At 47.6% G+C, this 20,416-nt stretch overlaps 1 protein-coding gene across 1 annotated transcript in view; it reads right to left on the reverse strand.

Moving 5' to 3' along the window:
* PDILT (protein disulfide isomerase like, testis expressed) overlaps positions 1-18,572 on the reverse strand; it is a 47,308-nt gene extending 28,736 nt beyond the window's left edge. Inside the window, exons 1-10 of the mRNA XM_048494191.1 lie at positions 18,270-18,572; positions 11,953-12,159; positions 9,293-9,426; positions 8,591-8,728; positions 6,825-6,935; positions 6,284-6,409; positions 4,319-4,516; positions 3,486-3,606; positions 2,539-2,720; positions 1,462-1,539 (exon numbers count right to left, since the gene is read on the reverse strand). Coding sequence (XP_048350148.1) covers positions 1,462-1,539; positions 2,539-2,720; positions 3,486-3,606; positions 4,319-4,516; positions 6,284-6,409; positions 6,825-6,935; positions 8,591-8,728; positions 9,293-9,426; positions 11,953-12,159; positions 18,270-18,459 — 1,485 coding nt within the window. The 5' untranslated portion in view covers positions 18,460-18,572. The remainder of the gene's footprint in view (positions 1-1,461; positions 1,540-2,538; positions 2,721-3,485; positions 3,607-4,318; positions 4,517-6,283; positions 6,410-6,824; positions 6,936-8,590; positions 8,729-9,292; positions 9,427-11,952; positions 12,160-18,269) is intronic.
* Between the last annotated feature and the right edge of the window lie 1,844 nt (positions 18,573-20,416).

Consider the following 20,416-nt stretch of genomic DNA (forward strand, 5'->3'; position numbering starts at 1 on the left):
ACCCCCAGGGCCTATTACCAGCATTTCTGTCCAACATCACCATACCCAATCTGGTCGGAGAAGATTATCCTGAAGCTGACAGATTGGGCTAGACCCTATGCTGATGCTTGAATGGGACTTGCCCTTAGCTCATAAGATGGTATATCGCGATTGAATGACATTGACTACCACCAAAATGATAATGCCTCATTTCCTGCTCTATATAGACCGTGAAATCCTGGTAGTGGTACAGTAATGGCCCCCTACATTCAACATATTACCATAGCCAAATACAGATGGGCCTTTTCTGAAACGCGGTTTGACGCATTTCCATCATCTATGCTTATAGGCAGATTTTGGAAATCCCCTTGTCATTTGAGGAAATGTGTTTGTAACTCTGGGGACGTTGATTCTATGATACATATCTTGTTACACTGCATGCTGCATAAGGCAGAAAGAGAGCTCTTTATTTTACCTCTGCTTGGTACAGCTTCAGCTTGATAATTGCAAAGGATCCTGACCAAGAGATCAGGAAAATGCTGTTGGAAGACAAGGATGCAACCATCTCCCAGCAGGTAGCAAAGTTCTGTGCATTGGCGTATAAAAAACGCAAGGGCCTACTTAATCAGGGATGAGCTGAAAGCCAAACATTCATGTAAATGGTTAGCTGTAATAATTGTTGTAATTTGCTGTTGTGAATGTGTGCTGTTGTTTTGTTTTGTCTTTGCTGGCCTTTGGCCGTATTAAACTATCTATCTATCTATCTAAAGGACGCAACGCTTTGCCAACTTTCAGCCAACGATCTCAAATCTCACACTGACTTCTTCTGGAATCGAACTCACATCAATATCAGAGCTTCTACTGCACTACTACTCCACACTGCAGGAATCCTACTGGACAATATGGCTACCCCTCCTTTGTTACTACTGACCCCGCTATCCTCCTGGAGAGGTGACGGAGCTTGGGAGTTTGCAGTGGGTTCCACTCCAACCTCCAGGACTGGTACCAGACAGTAGTTATGGGAAACTCTTGCTTGATAACATGGGCACTCATTTGCGGGGTCCCTCAGGGGTTAATTTGATCTCTAAACATTTTCTAGATCACAGGTGTCAAACTCGCGGTCCTCCAGATGTTATAGACTACAGCTCCCATCATCCCCTGCCAGCATGATGCTGGCAGGGGATGATGGGAACTGTAACGATCCGCCAACATCTGGAGGGCCTCAATTCTTGACACCTATGATAGATCGAGAGATAGCGTTCCAACTATGGCCCCCCAGATGCTCATGAACTACAATTCCCATCAGCCCTGCTACTTAGCCATGCTGGCAGGGGCTGATGGGAATTGTAGTCCATGAACATCTGGAGGACCATAGTTTGAAGACCCCTGATCTAGATGAAGCTCTGATGGGGAGGAAGGTGCTATCGCTATGCTGATGACACACTCTCTGAATCAGGAGAGGAGGTGGCTGCAGCCCCTTACCTTCTTTCCGGCCTTGATTTGTTCTTCTAAGAATTCAGCAAACGCATCAAGGCTGTGCTCTCCTTTGTAAGGGTCCACCTGCCGCAAAACAAAGCACAGAAAGGCCACACAGAGGTCAATACACAGCAGAAGCCTGCATTCATCACACTTGTGGAAAAGTCCACACATTTGTACAGGGACAGTTTCCCAAGGATCTGCCCCACTGAGGCAATATTGCAGACCTGCCTTTGTTACGCTCAAAGGGATGTTCTGCTTTTCCCTGTCGCCTCCTCTGACTGTGGATTTCCCATGAGAAGGGTATCCAACACAATGGCAAAAAGCATTGATTCCCAAAACAATACAATTCCCCAGAATTCTATTCAGGGGCACATTTCATGCCTTCTCAGTACACAGGCCCTGGCATTTGGCTAATGACAACTCCAAGAGTATATGGGGGGACATGTTACTAAATGTCACGTAAATGCAGGAACTTCAAGGTGGCAGTTACAACGAGAGTAAGGTCTTCATTCTCATTAAGTAAAGATTGCTGAAACGTTAATGCAGTTAAAAATATGACTTAGGATGAACACTTTTTGATTATTTTTTATAAAATAATTCTGCTTGAAAAATTGTAGTATCAAATAGAAATTTTAAATAATTGATTTACGTGTGCTATTTTAGTGAACATTAAATAAGGATTTAAAAACCGTTCATGTAACCTAAAATGCAACTTAGTAGCCCTTACAGCCTACCATATTGTGTTGTATTGCTGATGTACAAAGTTTGGTTCTACTGTTATAACTTCTTCTGGCCTTTGACCTTAATAAAGTCTGTGCTGTATGTTCTCAATAAGAACCATCATATCACATTAGAAGGGATTCTTCTAGGACACTGTCCATCTGCATGGTGGAGTTTACCATTTGTTTACTGTCCCTTTTCACGTGTGATCTCCCAGCCTGGAACAATTTTCCTCTCTTTCTCAAAAGCACCACTGTCCCAGCAAGTATGCCCTCATGTTCTCACAATGCGGTACATTGAGGAGACCACGGCACAGTACCAGTACCCACACACACGCTCGGCTGATTAGACATGCCTTACCCGGGTTGCAGATCCAACAGGGAAGTATCTGAAGAACGGGTAGCGCTCCAAATTGAGTAACTGGGCGTTGTTGGCTGTGTAGTCTATCTTGGCAATGACGACGTTGCTCCGGTTCTCAAACATTTTGCCCAGCTCGTCCCAAATCGGAAGCAGCTTCTGGCAGGCCTCTGACCAAGGAGCATCTGCGAAGGAAAACCAAGGAGAAAGGACTCACGCAGAGGTTGCACAACCCCACTGGCTCCAGGATCTGGCCCTGGACTCTCCCTGTGGGCTTCTTTAATGGATAAACTCCAGCTGAGAAGGAGCAAACCAGTTCCCTTTGGGTTCTCTTCCTGCTCCGCACACAGTCAGCAAGAGCTGTCCAGCTGAATTCCCAGGCTGTGTGTACACAGCGCGGTGTGGTGGTTAAAAGCAGGTGGACTCTAATCTGGAGAACCAGGTTTGATTCCCCACTCCTCCACATGAGCGGCAGACTCTTGTTTGGTGAACTGGATTTGTTTCCCCACTCCTACACATGAAGCCTGCTGGGGTGACCTTGGGTCAGTCATAGTTCTCTCAGAAGTCTCTCGGACCCACCGACTTCACAAGGTTTCTGAATTTCTTAAATGTATTCCTTTAATTTATTTCCCTAAATTTAATTCCTTAAATTTATTTCTGCTTTTCACTCAAGCCCTTCAGGGGGATTGCGAGCAGAATGAAACCTTTTCAGTCCATCATTATATGCGCTGCAAGATGTCACCACATTTCAATCTAACGGAACACATTTCCACCAAGACACAACCATGCAGTTAGGGTAATGTTGTCAAACAAGGAAAATAAGATCCTCATCTGCTCAATATACATATTTCTGATTGCACAATGTCACACATCATCCAACTTTCTACCTCACTCTACTTGGATCACAAAGTTGGCCCTGGGGGTGGGGGTGGGGGGCACAAGCAACTTACAGAACATCACAAACACGTGGTTCTTCTTATTAAAGACAACCCGATCGAAATTCTTCCCGACCAGCTCTTTCACGGGCTTCTGGTCCCAGCCGTCCGGGATTTCCTCGCTGGCAAGATGTCTCTAATGAGAGCAAGACAGACCAGGAGACAATAATGACGGACTGCTGTCTTGTGATGAGCTTAATAGGGCACAAGGCAATCTTCCCTAACATACATTTGGGACCACCACCACCACCACCACCCCGATGATCAGCTTTACCATTCCCATTATTCAGCCTTGTGCGATAGAATCATATCCAACTACAATGCGAGGGTGAATGATCTCGGTCAACAAACACAAAAGCAAGCAATATGGTGACCATCTTCCCACGGTTTACCTTTCCTGTAAACCCCCCCCCCCCGCCCCCTTTAGCTGAGTTCTGATATGATAACTGAACTTGCTTTGGATACAAGCATTTGGGAGAAGAGAATACAGGGGGTTTGGGGTCAGCAACCTTTAGTTCCCCTCCCCTGTACTGTCCAAATCATCTCCCGCTCCTAAATTCACTTCCTGTGTCACTGGGGCAGGCCATGGCCCCTTCCGCACATGCAGAATAATGCACGTTCAATCCACTTTCAACATTGTTTGAAAGTGGATTTTGCTATTCTGCAAAGTAAAATCCAGCTGCAAAGTGCATTGAAAGTGGATTGAAAGGGCATTATTCTGCATGTGCGGAAGGGACTCCCGTCCACAAACAGCTCTGTTCCTGGGGTACATTCACCGACATCTACACTGGTTTCAACCTCCAACCAACTAGATCACCTTCCCCTTCACGCCCGTTTGAGAAGCACACCTTGGCTGTCCCTTCCAAGTAGCTCTGGCAGAAACGCCGAAGGTCCCGCACCGTCACCCTCTCCGCGGGCATCTTGTACCTGGCGTCGCTGGTCAGGTTCAGGATCTGAACAGCAGGGACCTCAATCTCGATGACCTGGAAGTATTCGATCACCCGTCCGTTTCTGCTCTCATCGGTGTCCACTACAATGAACACGATCTGCAGAATGTGAGACATGGGAGGGCATCTGTATTGCTGCATCACGCATAATGACGGGGCAGACACACACCTCAACGACACTTTGAAAAAAGCATTAGATGCACGTATGAACAATAATGAATGTCAGTGAACAGGCTCAACGACATGGGAAGCTGTTGCTTTGTCTCCTGCTAGCAGCTCTTTCGGGAACATCTGGTGGGTCACTGTGTGAAAAAGGATACAGGACTAGGTAGACCATTGTTCTAATCCACCAGGGATGCTCTTGTGTTTTTCGGCGGAGATTGATCACCGTACACTGGCCACATATCAAGGGAATCACTTGTGGCATACTGAGCATGCCCCAAATCCAGAATAACATTCCATAAATCCCCCTGGCTGAAGTACAATTTAGGAGAACACAGACCGGAGAGTACACTGAGAAATAACCACCTGAGGGTTACTCATTTCTACCCAACTGGAGGAGGGGGAGGAGGAGCAGTAGTTTGGATTTATATCCCCCCTTTCTCTCCTGTAGGAGACTCAAAGGGGCTTACAATCTCTTTGCCCTTCCCCCCTCACAACAAACACCCTGTGAGGTAGGTGGGGCTGAGAGAGCTCCGAAGAACTGTGACTAGCCCAAGGTCACCCAGCTGGCGTGTGTGGGAGTGCACAGGCTAATCTGAATTCACCAGATAAGCCTCCACAGCTCAAGTGGCAGAGCGGGGAATCAAACCCGGTTCCTCCAGATCAGAGTGCACCTGCTCTTAGCCACTACGCCACTGCTGCTCCCTGCACCTGTATATTCATACTCTGCCTCACTGATTGTCACATTTCTGGAGCCATTTACAAAACTGAGCAATCCTAAAACATCAGCAAAATATCAGAATGACTCACAAATCCTCCGCAGAGCCTTTCAAAATTAGTTTAGCCCAAGACAGCAATTATGAGCACAGCCGGCCCAGATGAAACCTCAGCGCAAACATTCATCAGAAAGCAAAGTCCAATATCAACAACTGGAGAGAATTAACCAAGTCCCTGAGAAAGGGAAACAGTTTTAAGCAGGACCTAAGACAATAATCACAGCCAGTAAGGTGTAGCGTCTAAGAGTAGAATCTAAGAAGTATTTAAGAAGACTCTGCTCTGGAGAACTGGGTTTGATTCCCCGCTTCTCCATAAAAACCCTCCTAGGTAACCTAGCCCAGTCATAGTTCTCTCCGAATTCTCTCAGCCCACAGACAAGGCCCTGGTAAACCACCCTGGACCATCTCTAGCCTCTAAAACTCTATGAAGAAGAAGAGTTTAGATTTATATCCCCCCTTTCTCTCCGGTAAGGAGACTCAAAGGGGCTTACAATCTCCTTTCCCCACCACAACAAACACCCTGTGAGGTGGGTGGGTCTGAGAGAGCTCCGAAGAACTGTGACTAGCCCACGGTCACCCAGCTGGCACATGTGTTGGAGTGCACAAGCTAATCTGGTTCACCAGATAAGCCTCCACAGCTCAAGTGGCAGAGAATGGAGTCAAACCCGGTTCTCCAGATTAGAGCGCGCCTGCTCTTAACCACTACACCAGGCTGGCTCTCAGGAGAGATCACCATCAATCAGCTGTGACTTCACAGCACACACAAAATACAACCAAGACATACGGTTGGCTCGAAAGAAAGCTGGAGAATTTTGCCCCATTTCTTTTCACCAACGATGACGTTCTAGGCCAGCAGCAGCCAAGCTCTGACATCTCAGTTTTACAAACCAGGAAATACAAACGCACTGTCAACAGGCAAAATACTGACCTTCCCTCGGAATTCTTCGGCAACGGACTTAAAATTTTCATAAGCCTTGCTGAACACACTGGAACTCTTGGGAATGAATAGAAGGATGTGGTTTTCCACAGGAACATCAAAAATCTTCAGAGATGTCTGGAGGGGAAAAAGTCAAAGGCCACTCGTGGATCTTGGGGAAAGGACAGATCCCACCAGAAAGATGACTTCTTTTCCTGAAAGAACTACACTTTCCTGGAGAAGATTTCTTACCGAGGTTAGAAGACCTCTCCCATTCTGTCCCCTTTTCATCTGGGTCTTTTTCTGACAACCTCTGCAATGACTTTGATTAACCAAGGTACATTTAATTGGGCTGTTCTACATGTCACTGAATTTGGAATGGCTTCAACCCAAATCAATGAAAAAATGAACTTTATAGCCCCGTTACATTAGGTAAAGTCACAAAAATTCGAAATTAACGCACAGATTGGAAGGTTCTGAATGGATTTGCGTTACAAATGCAACTTTCCGTAGTGTTTGAGCATCTGAGACAAAAATTCACGATGGCACGTACCTCCAGATTATATTCTGAGACGACATCCACGGTAAAAGTTTTAACCAATCGGGTCAGCTCCTCGTGAGTCAACCTGCCTTCTTCTGCCGCCTGGTTATAAACAGGTTTTCCCTGGAACACAAGAAAAGCGAGGTTCACCTGTGTATTTGCCATTGTTGTCTGTGGCCTCCCAGAGATATGCTAAGGCATAGGTGTCAAACTCACGGCCCTCCAGATGTTATGGACTACAGTTCCCATCATCCCCTGCGAGCATCATGCTGGCATGGGATGATGGGAACTGTAGTCCATAACATCTGGAGAGCCACGAGTGACACCTATGCGCTAAGGGCATGGGATGGCGCCATCCACTGTTACTGTTTTAAACTGTTTTATGTTTTTGTGATTATTTGTTTTGTATGTTTTATCCCTATTGTTGTTCACCGCCCTGAGCCCTGCAGGGAAGGGCAGGTTATAAATCGAAATATAAAATAATAAATAAATATGGGGTGGGGAAATCAGTGGATTCAGTGGCTTTTTAAAAGAAAGTGACATAAGATGCCGGATCACAGGTCCAGTTCACTGTTCCATAAACCCTCTAAAGCCAAATCTAGCCTTTCTGAGCCTTCATACAGGAGAATATGTTTGCTGAACATCCCACTAGCCAAATTGGGACCGTCAGCTGGGGTTAAGAGCAGTGGACTCTAATCTGGAGAACCAGGTTTGATTCCCCGCTCCTTTGCATGAGCAGCAGACTCCTATCTGGTGAAGAGGGCTGGTGTCTCTGCTCCTCCACATGAAGCCTGCTGGGTGACCTTGGGCTAGTCCCAGTTCTTTCAGAACTCTCTCAATTCCACCTGCCTCACAAGGTGTCTGTTATGGGGAAAGGAAGGGAAAGTATAAGCCACCTTGAGTCACCTCCTTGATCTGGGATTGCAAATGCCTTAGCAGACCAGGTGCTCAGGAGCAGCAGCAGCAGAAGGCCGTTGCTTTCACACCCTGCATGTGAGCTCCCAACGGCATCTGGTGGGCCCCTGTGAGTAGCAGAGTGCTGGACTAGATGGACTCTGATCTGATCCAGCAGGTTCTCACTTATGTTCTCATGTTCTTATGAGTCTCCTTACAGGAGAGAAAGGCGGGGTGTAAATCCATACTCTTCCTCTTCCTTCTTCACAGGGCTAGGGCCAAAGGACAACACCACCAGTGTGGTGTCACGGCTAGGGTTCTGGCTGAGACACCAACGTCCAATCCCCACTGGCCCGTGAAGACCCCCTGGGCTGGTCAGAAACTCTTAGCCTACATTGTGGGGATCAAATGGGAAGGGGAAAACCACGTCAAGGGGAACCGCCAGCACTCTGGCGGACTGATAGGCCGAAAAGGGGATCAGTACCAGAGGTGGGATCCAGCAGGGTCTCACAGGTTCCCGAGAGTCGGTTACTAACTATTTGTGTGTGCCGAGAGGGGGTTACTAATTGGTAATTTTGCCACGTGATTTTTGCCTTGGTTACGCCCCTCCTCTCAGCAGTAGCGCGCAGAACTTGAAGCAGTCTAGCAGGAGGTGCACTGGTGTGCGAGGCAGCCTGCACCTGCGTGCATTCGTTTCCCACCCAAGGACCGGCGCAGCGGCTGCATCCTTGCCACAGCCCCGCCCAGGAATGCCCTGCCCCCAGAATGCCCGGCCACGCCCCTGTCATGCCCCGCCCAGCCCCATTGGCACTACGCCACAGTTTGAATCCCACCCCCATGGGAACCAGTTACTAAAATTTTTGGATCCCACCACTGATCAGTACCCTTTGGAAGATGACAACCGCGTCCTCTCTGATGCCAAAGCGCGCAAAAACCTCTTCGCTGGTTGTCGTCCCAAAAGGCAGCTCTGGCGTGCTCCTGGCAGAATGGCAAAAGACCTCCTCTGCCCACCCTTGAGGGCTCTGTTGATAAAAGGGAGGTTTGGGGTCAGCGCTACACAAAAATGGCTACTTTAGTCCTGAGAGGAAAAGACACCGCCAGAAGCTCCCCACAGCAACCATGGCTGACAAACTCGGTTAATTCAAACCAACAAGACCCCGCCATGCCGGGTCTCTCTCAGCAGTTGGCAGGAATTGGAAACTAGAACAGCTTTTAATTGGGAGCGGCCTAAAAACAGACCTTTGTTACTGCATCAGTATAAATAGACAGATGTGACTAAGCAGAAATTCACAGCTATGCAACCTTAGGTACGGCCTGGGACAAAACCTAATACTCGAAGGCTTAAAACGATGGAAGGCACCTATTATTTCAGAAAAAGGCCTGGGTAATTCGGAAATTGCAAAATCCGGGGCTTCATTTGGATGAGGACAATTCCGGAACAGTCTCTAATGACACATTTCTTGTCATAAACCCCCAACCCACCCTACATTCCTCACAATCGTCAACACCCAGCATCAAGTCCATGACACGCACGCGGTCCCCATCTTAATGCAGCAAGCAAGTCGTTCAATTTCACAGAAGTTCACCTTAAAAAAGCCGATCACGGCCACACCGTCAGGCTCAACGAAGGCTTCGGCCTGCTCTGTGCTATTCAGGTACGCTGTACAGGATCCGATTCTTCTTCTGATCCAGGTGACAAAGGCAGACGCCGTTCTAACTCCTGCAAAAAGAGAAGGATTTATTGTTCTGTCACCACTAAGATACATAGAACGTATCTCCCATCCAGGGTTATCCCCACTTGAGGTCTGACAAGATCAGGGAAGGCTGCACTATCCAGGTCTCTAGAAAGCCCTATTATAGCAATACAGCAGAGTTAATTTCTTTTCTTTGTGAATGGCTTTGGATCTCTGCTTTCCAAGGTTGGTTTATGCCAGTTTACTGGCACTGTGTCTGCAAACTGAATGGTTTTCATACCACATGTCTGCACCCGGCCGTCACCATTTGTACATATAGCCAATGCTCCAACCTGGGAAAACTGGCACCAGAAAATGGCTCAAAAATGAAGAATTACAGATTCAACGGGGCACAAGGGAGAAAGCACGTCAAGAGATATTTGGAGGTCAAACCACCAGGGACAAGAAATTCCACACCGTCCCTATCCTGAGGGCCATTTTACAGTCTTCTCTGACCAGTTGTCTCTTGCGCCGATGTGTCACCAACCCCATGGCTGAGACCACAACAGTAATTCAGTCACACTACACGATTTCTGTAGGGGTGCGTTAGCAGACCCAGTAGAGCTTCAGAACGTGCACAGGAATGCCTGCGCCATCTGTCCCCTCCTGGGCTCACACGTACGCACATCACGAGATCTCCCAGACACCCAGGTCACAAGATACCTGAATGTGGATTCGACCCAGACAGGAACGCTCCCCCCTGCACGTACGCAGCCCTTCACTGAGTCATGAATTGCGCAACTTTCTCCCGCTCTCCCAGCTTCCCCAAACTCTAATAAAGGTGCCAGGGACCCCAGCTCGGCAGATTGGTCAGATTGGTCAGACTAGCCAGATTGGCCAGATCAACCAGACTTGCCGCTGGCCTCTCTCCACCAGCTTCCTGATATCGCTGCGTCTCGTCTCATTCATTGCGTCGCCGTAACGACTTCAGATTTCAGATGTGCAACACCTACATGAAAGAACCCAAAAGATTCATCCTACGCTGCTCAGACCATCAGAGGCAAACCTGGCAACTGAGCAACTCATTCTAATCTCTGCTTCGGGGAAATCCTCCAGGGAATTTGCTGTGTGCCCAATTAGCTCCTAATCGACAGCTTTTTTCCCCCGTGTGCTCGTTCCAGGCCTGAGTGCTTCTTCCCTCAAACCTGCAGAAGAGCACGTACTGCCGAGATTGACATGGCAAATCTGGGAACACCCTCTGTCCTTCCAAGGGAAATATCGACGAGCAGTTTTAATCCAAATGTATTACAGGGCCACTCCACAGCTTATTGCACTGTCTACATTCGACTATCAGATGTAAATGGGGGGGGACGGGGACTGTTGAACAGAAGTGTAATAAACAGGTGCGGAGATAAGTTAAACGGGCGTCCCGCTCAGCACCACCACTGATTTTTCCCAGTTTGGACATGGAAAAAGAATCAACTCCTAAACTACTAAAAATAAGTAGTTGATGCAGGCAATTCTTTTTTTAAAATATGAGGAGACTGAGACACCTCCTGCTGCGTATTTTTGTGTGAAGTTTACTTCTGCAAGATGAGTTGATCTGTAAGCTTCATATCATCTGGTTGTTGGGGGTTTTCTGGGCTCTGTGGCCGTGGTCTGGTTGATCTTGCTCCTAACGTTTCGCCTGTTTGGACATAACAACTTACTGCAGGAAGCCATTCCATCTTTGACTGTATTTTCCAATTTCTCCCCATCTTTTGGATGTGTTTATTCCCTTACCGGTAAAATGAGCAAACCTTTCCCCTGTCCTGAGTTCCCCTGAGCTCTGTAAAGATGTCTACAATACAACTGGAATTGGAACATGCGCACTTAGCCACAAGTTCCGAGTCATTCCTGTCTTCCTCTCCTTTCATACGTGCACATGCTGCTGTCCTGCATTCGTGCGCGGGCACACGCCAATTAATCTGGATGGGACCCTACATGGGAACGGAACAAGATCGCTTTCATCATCTTCTACCACTGCGCATGGGCACATCACAAAACAATCCCTCTTTCAACCAACAATGCCAGTGTGGCTGCAAACCGTTTAACGAAGGCACACGTCGGCATCGATACAGAGTAGACGTGTGTGGAGGGGAAGACATAAAGGAAATGAAAGCTATACAACAAGGCATGTGGAGTCACCCTCTCACTCTCACTCTTTCTCTTCCTCTCTTTCTCTTTCTCTACTTCTCACCCTCTTTCTCTCTTTCTCCCCCTCTAATGCATCAGTCCTGCTGGGGAAACAGAGCAAGGTGATTGGTGGTTCCACAAAACAACAGAAAAAATCAGGACAAGGGGGATTTCAAAAGCACAACAAACAACTCTGCCTGCCCAAGAGTGGGAAATCCTTATTCAGCAGTTCATTTCTCAACCTTTTGGAACCTTCACACCTCCCCAGCATTCTGGCGCTTATTCTCACAGCTGCTTCGAAGGTTTGAAAGGATCCTGAGATGTCATTCTGAACTAGCCACGGGTGCCCTCTTGTGAGCAAATGGCAAACCTGCAAGATCGAGAAACCGGCGGCTGACCTTTGCATTCAACGGGGTTGCTTCGATCACCGTGGACAAAGAACTTCAGAGTCGGAAAGTCCTGGATATTGAATTCCTTTTGGAAAGCCTTCTGGTCGGTCACGTCTGCTTTGCCAAGCCGCACGTCCGTAGCAGCGCTTTTCAGTTCTTCGGCGGCTCTGGCAAACTCGGCAGCCAAGGTCTGAGAGGGCCCAGACAAAGCAGTGTCTGCAGAGACACAAGAAAAAACAAAAGGAAGTAAGTGGATTTCCCTCTTGACATTCTGTTGTCGCTCTAACATTTTACAAAATCAGAGAAACCAGAAATAAAGTCTGCAATAAAACTGAGAGCGGAAAAATAATGCCAGCATCTGGCTTATATTTCCCCATACAAGAGCTTTCCCTTCCTCCACTGTATCCTCACAACAACCCTATGAGGTGGGTTAGGATAGCCAGCCAAAGGTCATCTGGTGGGCTTTGGGATTGAGACCATCTAGCATGCTAACCACTGTACCACACCACAGCTGTCAGAGATCCAATGTACCTCATGCCCTCTGGAACAGAATAATTTTGGAAAATCTCCAAAAGGCCCACGGTGGGCAAGAGATTCCAAAATCTGAGGGTGACAAACCAAAAAATGTCAGGAGTTCTTCCCATCTGTTCACACACAAGCACCTGTAGCTGCTCTCAAACCACAGGCAGGTTCATACAGTCAGTCAGTCATCCTCTACCTTATTTTAAGTCCAGGACCTTAAAAGTCCAGAACTTTAAAACTGGGCCTGGTAACAAACTGGCAACTACTGGGGAAGAGGAAGAAGAAGAAGAAGAGTTTGGATTTATATCTCCCCTTTCTCTCCTGCAGGAGACTCAAAGGGGTTTACAATCTCCTATCCCTTCCCCCCTCACAACAAACACCCTGTGAGGTAGGTGGGGCTGAGAGAACTCCGAGAAGCTGTGACTAGCCCAAGGTCACCCAGCTGGCGTGTGTGGGAGTGTCCAGGCCAATCTGAATTCCCCAGATAAGCCTCCACAGCTCAGGCAGCAGAGCTGGGAATCAAACCTGGTTCCTCCAGATTAGATACACGAGCTCTTAACCTCCTACGCCAATGCAATAGGAGTACTATTGAATTACCATTTGGCTATGTCTTAAATCATTGGGGCCATTCAGAAGTAGGCAATGGAAATCATTGGGGCCATTCAGAAGTAGGCAACCCCATGTCACTATTTGGACCAGATTTGGACCAGATGAGGCACCGCGACTGGCAGCTCCGGTGGTGAACTGCCCTCAATCCAGAGTTTTAATAGATTAACAGTTTTTTTTTTTTTAACACTGCAAGAATCTGTAAAGAATGTTCAACAGGGTCACGCTAGTTGGCTTTTGTCAACGTTATCACTGGAAAGTGCTCGGGTTGATTAGCTTTCATTACTGTTTAATCTAAAGATAAGAATAAGAGAAACTAGGACCGGCTGCTCTCTCGTGGCCACAACAGATCAGTTTCAACAATACGTCCAAAAAGACGACAATATCCCAGATTCTTAACCACGCCGTAGACTTCAGTCAGGTTCTTTCCTGGAGCTGGCTCAGGCAGAGGGACGAGTGTTACAGCAGGGTAACGGGATCAAAATATTTAAGCCAAAAAGCTTAAGCCGACAAAGGAATAAAATCAGATAAATATTTTATTCACGCCAACAGATGGGCAAAACAGCATCAGGGGAACCACGTTGAAATGGCTGCTGTCTCTTACTTTTATAGGTTACATCAGAATAGCAGTAAAAAGAATACACCCCAAAGTTCATCATCATCAATCAATCATTTGAAAGGGTGGGGATGGGGCAAACTAGTGCCCTTATTGGAAGATGTCAGTACTCTGCCTTTGACGTCTTATGAACTTAGGCCCAACTTCCCCTTATCAGTTATTGTTTTGTACTGTCCTACTTTTCTAGACAAAGAGCCTAAACATTTAGCCATGTTCTTGCTTTGTATCAGAAAAGAGCAGACTCAAGGTGCCGGGCCGGGGCAAGAAGACCTCGAAAACAACTTAGTTCATAATCTCATACATTCCCATGTAGAATTGAGAACAAAGGGTATTTCATCCCGGCTTTTTGCTGATCTGGCTAGTAACAAAAGCCAGAAAGCAAAAGGCCTACTTTGGTTCATCTTTAATTAATCATAATTAAAGCATAAAATCATAAAGGCAATGCAACTAGAGAAAATATCAGTATGGAAACTTAAAAGATTTTTCAATACTTGTTCTGCGCCTACACGAGGACTTTGGAAATGAACTGGATCTTGGCTTGCTTTGCCCTGAATGTCCACAGGCTCCCTGCCAGCACCATCCTGATAATATTGGCAGCCTTCCCAGGGGAAAAATTGGGCCTGGCAGGCCACGCACTGGTTCGTACCTTACCACTTCCGCACAGCCAAAGCAGGCTGCTTTCCTTCTGCCTATTGAACCTCTTCCAACTGACGTGGCTTCCCGTCCAGTGGCAAGGCCACAGGTACCTTAGGCTAGAAAAAAATGCTCCACACTTGCAAATCTGATTGGCGGGACAGAGTCCACCCTGTAGCTTCACACTCTTGTCCTGCCCCACCAGCAACTGTTCAGGAAGACAGACCGGTTAAAAATTACGAAGTGTCTTGGCCCAGTGGTGTACAAATAGGGATGCGAAGTAAGTACTCGGGGAGGGGCTGTCAGCTGAATTGTCAACAGACCAAAGATGGCACCCACAGGAAAAGGCGGCGGGCACACTCCCCAGAGAAGGAAAGGAAAGGAAGCAGCGGGCGGGCAGAAGGAAAGATTGAACTGGCGCAGTTGGAGGCACTTCACAGCGTGAGACTTCTCTTTTGAACAGAAAACTGCGAGAAACCCCCTGCTGTGAAGCACTTTGCAAGCGCTAAGTGCACAAAAGCCCATGTTTAAACAATCTGAGTTTGGAGTGCTGGGGGAAACTTTCTTTACCTGGCACCCTGAAGAACGGCTGCCAGTCAGGAAAGCCGAGCTCGAAGACTCACATTCTGCCACAGGGCGGTTTTGGGCTCAGATCTTAAACCGGCAGTGGATCGCAACGTGTTCACAACTCCTAACGTTGCCAGGTCACCGATTTCCGGCTGGCTTTATTTATTTTAATTTTATTAGATTGAACGCCCCTCCCTCCCTGGCCAAAGCCGGGCTGAGGAAGACCTTCCCCTCACCCAGGATCTCAGATAGCTGCTACCAGTCAGAGCAAACGATACTGAGCTACAGAGATCAATTGGGGCAGCTTCATAGCATGTGTGACATAAGAACATAAGGAAGAGCCTGCTGGATCAGAGCAGAGTCCATCTAGTCCAGCACTCTGCTACTCGCAGTGGCCCACCAGGTGCCTTTGGGAGCTCACAGGCAGGAGGTGAAAGCAATGGTCTTAAGAACATAAGGAAGAGCCTGCTGGATCAGAGCAGAGTCCATCTAGTCCAGCACTCTGCTACTCACAGTGGCCCACCAGGTGCCTTTGGGAGCTCACAGGCAGGATGGGAAAGCAATGGCCTTCTGCTGCTGCTGTTCCCGAGCACCTGGTCTGCTAAGGCATTTGTAATCTGAGATCAAGGAGGATCAAGATTGGTAGCCATAGATCGACTTCTCCTCCATAAATCTGTCCAAACCCTTTTTAAAGCTAATGTGACTTTCGATCGCTCTTCCTGGAGAAGTCGGCCCGTGGAATAATTGTTCAGAGCATGGCCCTGGAGGGTCACTTCCAGTACACTTTTGATGAATCGTTTTGATCTTCTCGTCTTCCCTGGCGGATTAGGGACATTCGTTTTCACAATTATCTCAAACCGGCCATTAATCTTCATATCGGCCCCGCTTCATAAGGGTCCTCCTTTTCATATTAATTATTTCACCAAAATGAAGAGAAAAGAACTTGAAATACAAGAATCTGGATCCCTGCAGGGAATTTGCACTATGTGGGGAACCAAACCATTCATGCTTACACAACCCGTTTCTGGAGAGGGTTTGGGGCCGCCGCTATTCCTGAATTTTAGCCCTGGTTTTCACATCCTTTCTCCACTTGAGCAAAGTTGTTCTTTCTTCAATAACAGGGCAGTCATTCTTTGCAATATTTCTTGGAAAAGCGCTACCTTGTTCATAGTGCATTACTTTCCACTTCTGTGATCCAGTTATTGCAAACTGTCCCGTTGTTCATGGCACGTCTCGCATTGTTTTCCTTGACTCAATTTTTTAGTTATGTTTTGTAATCCACCTGGCGTCTCAGCCGGAAAGTCAGACTACCAATCCAGGAAATAAAGAAGAGTGAAAAAGCCATCGCCTGCATTTGACTGGCCTCGTTGCGTTTGCTTCTTTTATGTCAACAAACATTCTTCATGTGCGGAGTTATAAAATAGCAGATCTATCCTGGCACTGAAAAAGTATCAGCAAACTGGTTGGCCACTGCATGAAGCAAGATGGTGGATTAGATGGACTACTGGTCTGATCCAGAAGAGCTCTTCTTGTGCTCTGGGGAGTCACTGTTTCGATGGCATTGCCAACAATACAAAGGGGTACTGTTAACAACCCTCTGCTAAAGCTGAAATGTTGGGATGTCAAGCGCAGACCCCCCCCACCAGTGTCCAGAGTCTATGGCTCCCCATTGCCTCATTTCCCCTTTCCCTAGCACATTATTGCTGGCAACGGAGGGGTGGAAGGAGGGTGGAAAAGATCTCTGGTTTCAGGTCACTGATCCCAGTCCAAAGTCAACCTTTCCCCTGTCCTCGTTGACACTGCAGGCCTGCAGACTCAAGAGAATACCAGTGAGAGGCCTTTGGGTCGAAAAGCAGGTGTGGAAAATTCACAAGGATCGGAGAAACAGAACCAGATTCTTGGGAAATCACAGGGGGAGAAACATTCAACCGCTACCCCGCTTCCAGAGTCCTGGAAGACCGGTGAGTACAATAAAATACGAGGGGCGGGCCAATAGAACACGATGAGCACTCGCTGCCAGAGATCGGCCTACTCGGATACTTAGGAAGATCCTACTTTGGTGCAAGACTAGACCACGGGGAGGCTGCTTCTTAGCAGACTAATCGTGATATAGCTCACATCTGAGGAGCTGCTGCCAGGCGTGCTTGAGATCTGGGGAAAACAGCAACTGCAAATTACTTCCGACAGCAACCCCCAGTGGTGGGATTCAGCGGTTTCGCACCACTTCGGCACAACCGGTTGTCAAAATGGTGCTTGTAAACAACCAGTTGCTAAATTATTTAAATCCCACCACTGGAACCGGTTGTTAAATTATTTGAATCCCACCATTGGTAACACACAACGTCTCCGGCTTCCCCAGTAGGCCACCTGAACATAATTCTTTGCAGTAATCTTGGTTAGAGTGCATTTTTAAAAATCCCATAATGTTTAAGAAGGCTACTTGACATAAGTAGGGAAGGGGCTAATGGCACGAATAAGCCAGGGCCGAGCACAGCACGGAAAAATGTCTCTTTTTTTTTAACCTGCTGCCTAAAACACTCACATTACTACATGTAGCTACCATATCTCTGTTTGTTCAGTGAGTCTCTGCTAGTTCCCAAATGTTACCATTTTTATACGGAGGTAACATTTATACGGAGGTAGCAAGATTGTCAGTTTCAGCACCAAGCTTCACTTGGCATTACAAACAATGTTTCGTGTGCATCTTGAGCTTCCATGGGTTTCAGATAAATTATATTGCAATCCTCACAACAGACGGGTAAGGTAGGCCAGTATCATCTCCATAGTACAGACATCAAGGATTCAGAGTGGTCAAAGAGTTTGTTGATGAACGAGGAGGCCAGACTCCAAATTGCCACTCTCCTTTAAAGAATGCCGAATGACCACGGGCCATTCTCTCTCAGCCTAATCTACCTCTCAGGGTTGTTGTGAGAATAACATTGAGGAGGGAAGAACAATGTATGCTGCTCAGAGTTTCTTGGGGGAAGATAGGACTAGGATATAAAAAAATATAAAGTCAGATGGCATGACGACACTGATAGAATAACCCAGTAAGAAAATGTCTGGCTTCTACGACGAGAAGAACCTTTTGTTTGTTGAGCCGCGGGTCCCCTAATAAGGAACTGTGCTTCCTTTTGAAATACCCTAAACACCGCATCAAACGTGATAGGTTTTCTCTGAATGATGGTGCACGCACGTGACATTATGTGGCCTCCCCAAAACCGGTGCGTGACAACTGCACTGCCTCCAGCACAGGAGTTCTGTCCAGATAAGATACCCATCCCCTCTGAAGCGGCACTTATTTAGCTGAATAAAACCAGATGTCAGATCTACACACACACTCACACACAGCCATAAATACTGGACAATGATCAATACTTACAGAAGGCCACCAACAGGTACCTGTTTTCCTCTAGGGCCCTATCAAAATTGCTTTCCTCTAGGATTAAAACATTGTCCTCCTCTTCAATTCCCGGGAGCAACTTCTCCCCAGCCGGCTCAATGCCATCAGCTGCTGCACAGGAAGAGAGGACCCCGAAACCGAGCAGAAAGAGAAGACAGGGGGTCCCCATCCTGATCTTTTAGTGCTTCTTACGAACCAGAAGGGAAGGAGAGAGGGAGCTGAGCTGACCGGTTTTGGCTAATGTGGCCAGGGCCTTATCGTTAAGATACGTGGCGACGTTCCCACACCACAAGGCACAGAACACGGCTTGCTGCAAAACAGAGGTGACCTCCCGCCTCCTCTGGAAAGCTGGCGGGCCCTTTGGAGAAAAGGAACAGATAAGGGAAGATTGACAAGTGTTCAGCTCCAGCTTAGCTTGATAAACAGCGCGAACAGGCATCAAAACAAGGACGTGTGAGTGGAGCCGCTAACTTTTTTGGGGATAAGAAGATCGCTCTCTTCCTTCTGTTCCTGAGCAGGTTCGTGTTACCTTTCAATCTACAACTAATTCCAACCAGAAGTAGCTTTTGGGTGTGGGGGGTGTGGGTGTGTGTGTGGGGGGTGTGTGTGTGTGTGTACAATTAACTACAGACTGGATTGTGTTCCAACGTCAGACTGGCTCTACTAGATTAGACCAGTGGCCCATCTATTCTAGGCTGACCAGACGTCCCGCTTTTGGCGGGACAGTTCCGCCTTCAAACAATTTGTCCCACGTCCCGCGGGTTATTTCAATTGTCCCGATTTTTGGAAGGCTGCCGCACTGCCTTCTGGGGCGCAAGGCAGTGCGGCAGCCTCCCGCGCGCGCAAGTTAATAGAGTTGATCGGCCTTCTGGATGCTGTCGCTTCACTGCCCTGTGACAGGGGCAGGAACGGGCAGCGCCTCATGAAGGCAGGTGGCGCATGCGACAACCTCTTGCCACAGTCAGCCTCCCACCTACCCGGCCATAGTCCTGAGTTCACAAAGGTGACCATCTGGTCACCTTAATCTACTCCACCTTCTGCTTTCTCACACTGGTCAACCAGCTGGCCCTTGAAATACCTACAAGCAGAGAAGAAGAAGAAGAGTTTGGATTTATACCCCACCTTTCTCTCCTGTAAGGAGACTCAAGGTGGCCTACAAGCTCCTTTCCCTTCCTCTCCCCACAACAGACACCTTGTGAGGTAGGTGGGGCTGAGAGAGTTCTGAGAGAACTGTGACTAGCCCAAGGTCACCCAACAGGAATGTAGGATGGTGGAAAACACATCTGGTTCACCAGATAAGCCTCTGCCACTCAGGTGGAGGAGTGGGGAATCAAACCCGGTTATCCAATTAGAATCCATCTGCCAGGAGCTAGAGATACCTCCCCCAATAAATTGTGTGTATTTATTGCCTCTGTATGGGAAGTATTTACTGCCTCTGTATGGGAAGACTCCATTGAAACAATATGGAGACAGTTCTCTCCGAACTCTTTCAGGCCCACCTGCCTCACAAGGGAGAGGAAGGGAAATAAGTTTGTAAGCTGGCTTGAGCCTCCTTACGGAAGAGAAAAACGGGGTATAAACCCAAACTCCTCTTCTCTTCTTCACTCTCAGAACTGGCCACCAACTTCAGGATAATTGTGGGAGCTCTGGTGCAGGAAAACCCTGAGATAATCAGAACATCTTGGCCAAGATTATCTTCTTTGGAGGACGGGGGTGTGCAACGCTGCCATCATTCAAGGCAGGGGCCTTCTAGTACAAATGGCACAAGGAACACGGGAGCCACGCGTAATGAAAAGTTAACTCAGGTTAACTTACATAATAACTCACCTAATTACCTGGCATGCTAGATGTTTATCAACTGGGAATACTGTCCTGAGTGATGCCTTTTTTAAAAAAGGTGATCAATCAAAGGGTGCGCTCTTTTTCCAACGAAAGCGTTTCCACAGCCTCTGTCCCCGGATGAACAAAGCCCACTCGTGGTTCTTACTGCTCCCAGAAGCGGGCATCAAATGTCCACTGGGACCCACGTTTATTTTAATACAGGCTCCCTGATTTCATAGGCGCCAATTTGTCCTCTCTTTTCACTCCAGCCCCAGGAGAACACGAACGATTTGTTTTTTATCTCA

Source organism: Sphaerodactylus townsendi, linkage group LG04, assembly GCF_021028975.2.
Source record: "Sphaerodactylus townsendi isolate TG3544 linkage group LG04, MPM_Stown_v2.3, whole genome shotgun sequence".
Taxonomy (NCBI): domain Eukaryota; kingdom Metazoa; phylum Chordata; class Lepidosauria; order Squamata; family Sphaerodactylidae; genus Sphaerodactylus; species Sphaerodactylus townsendi.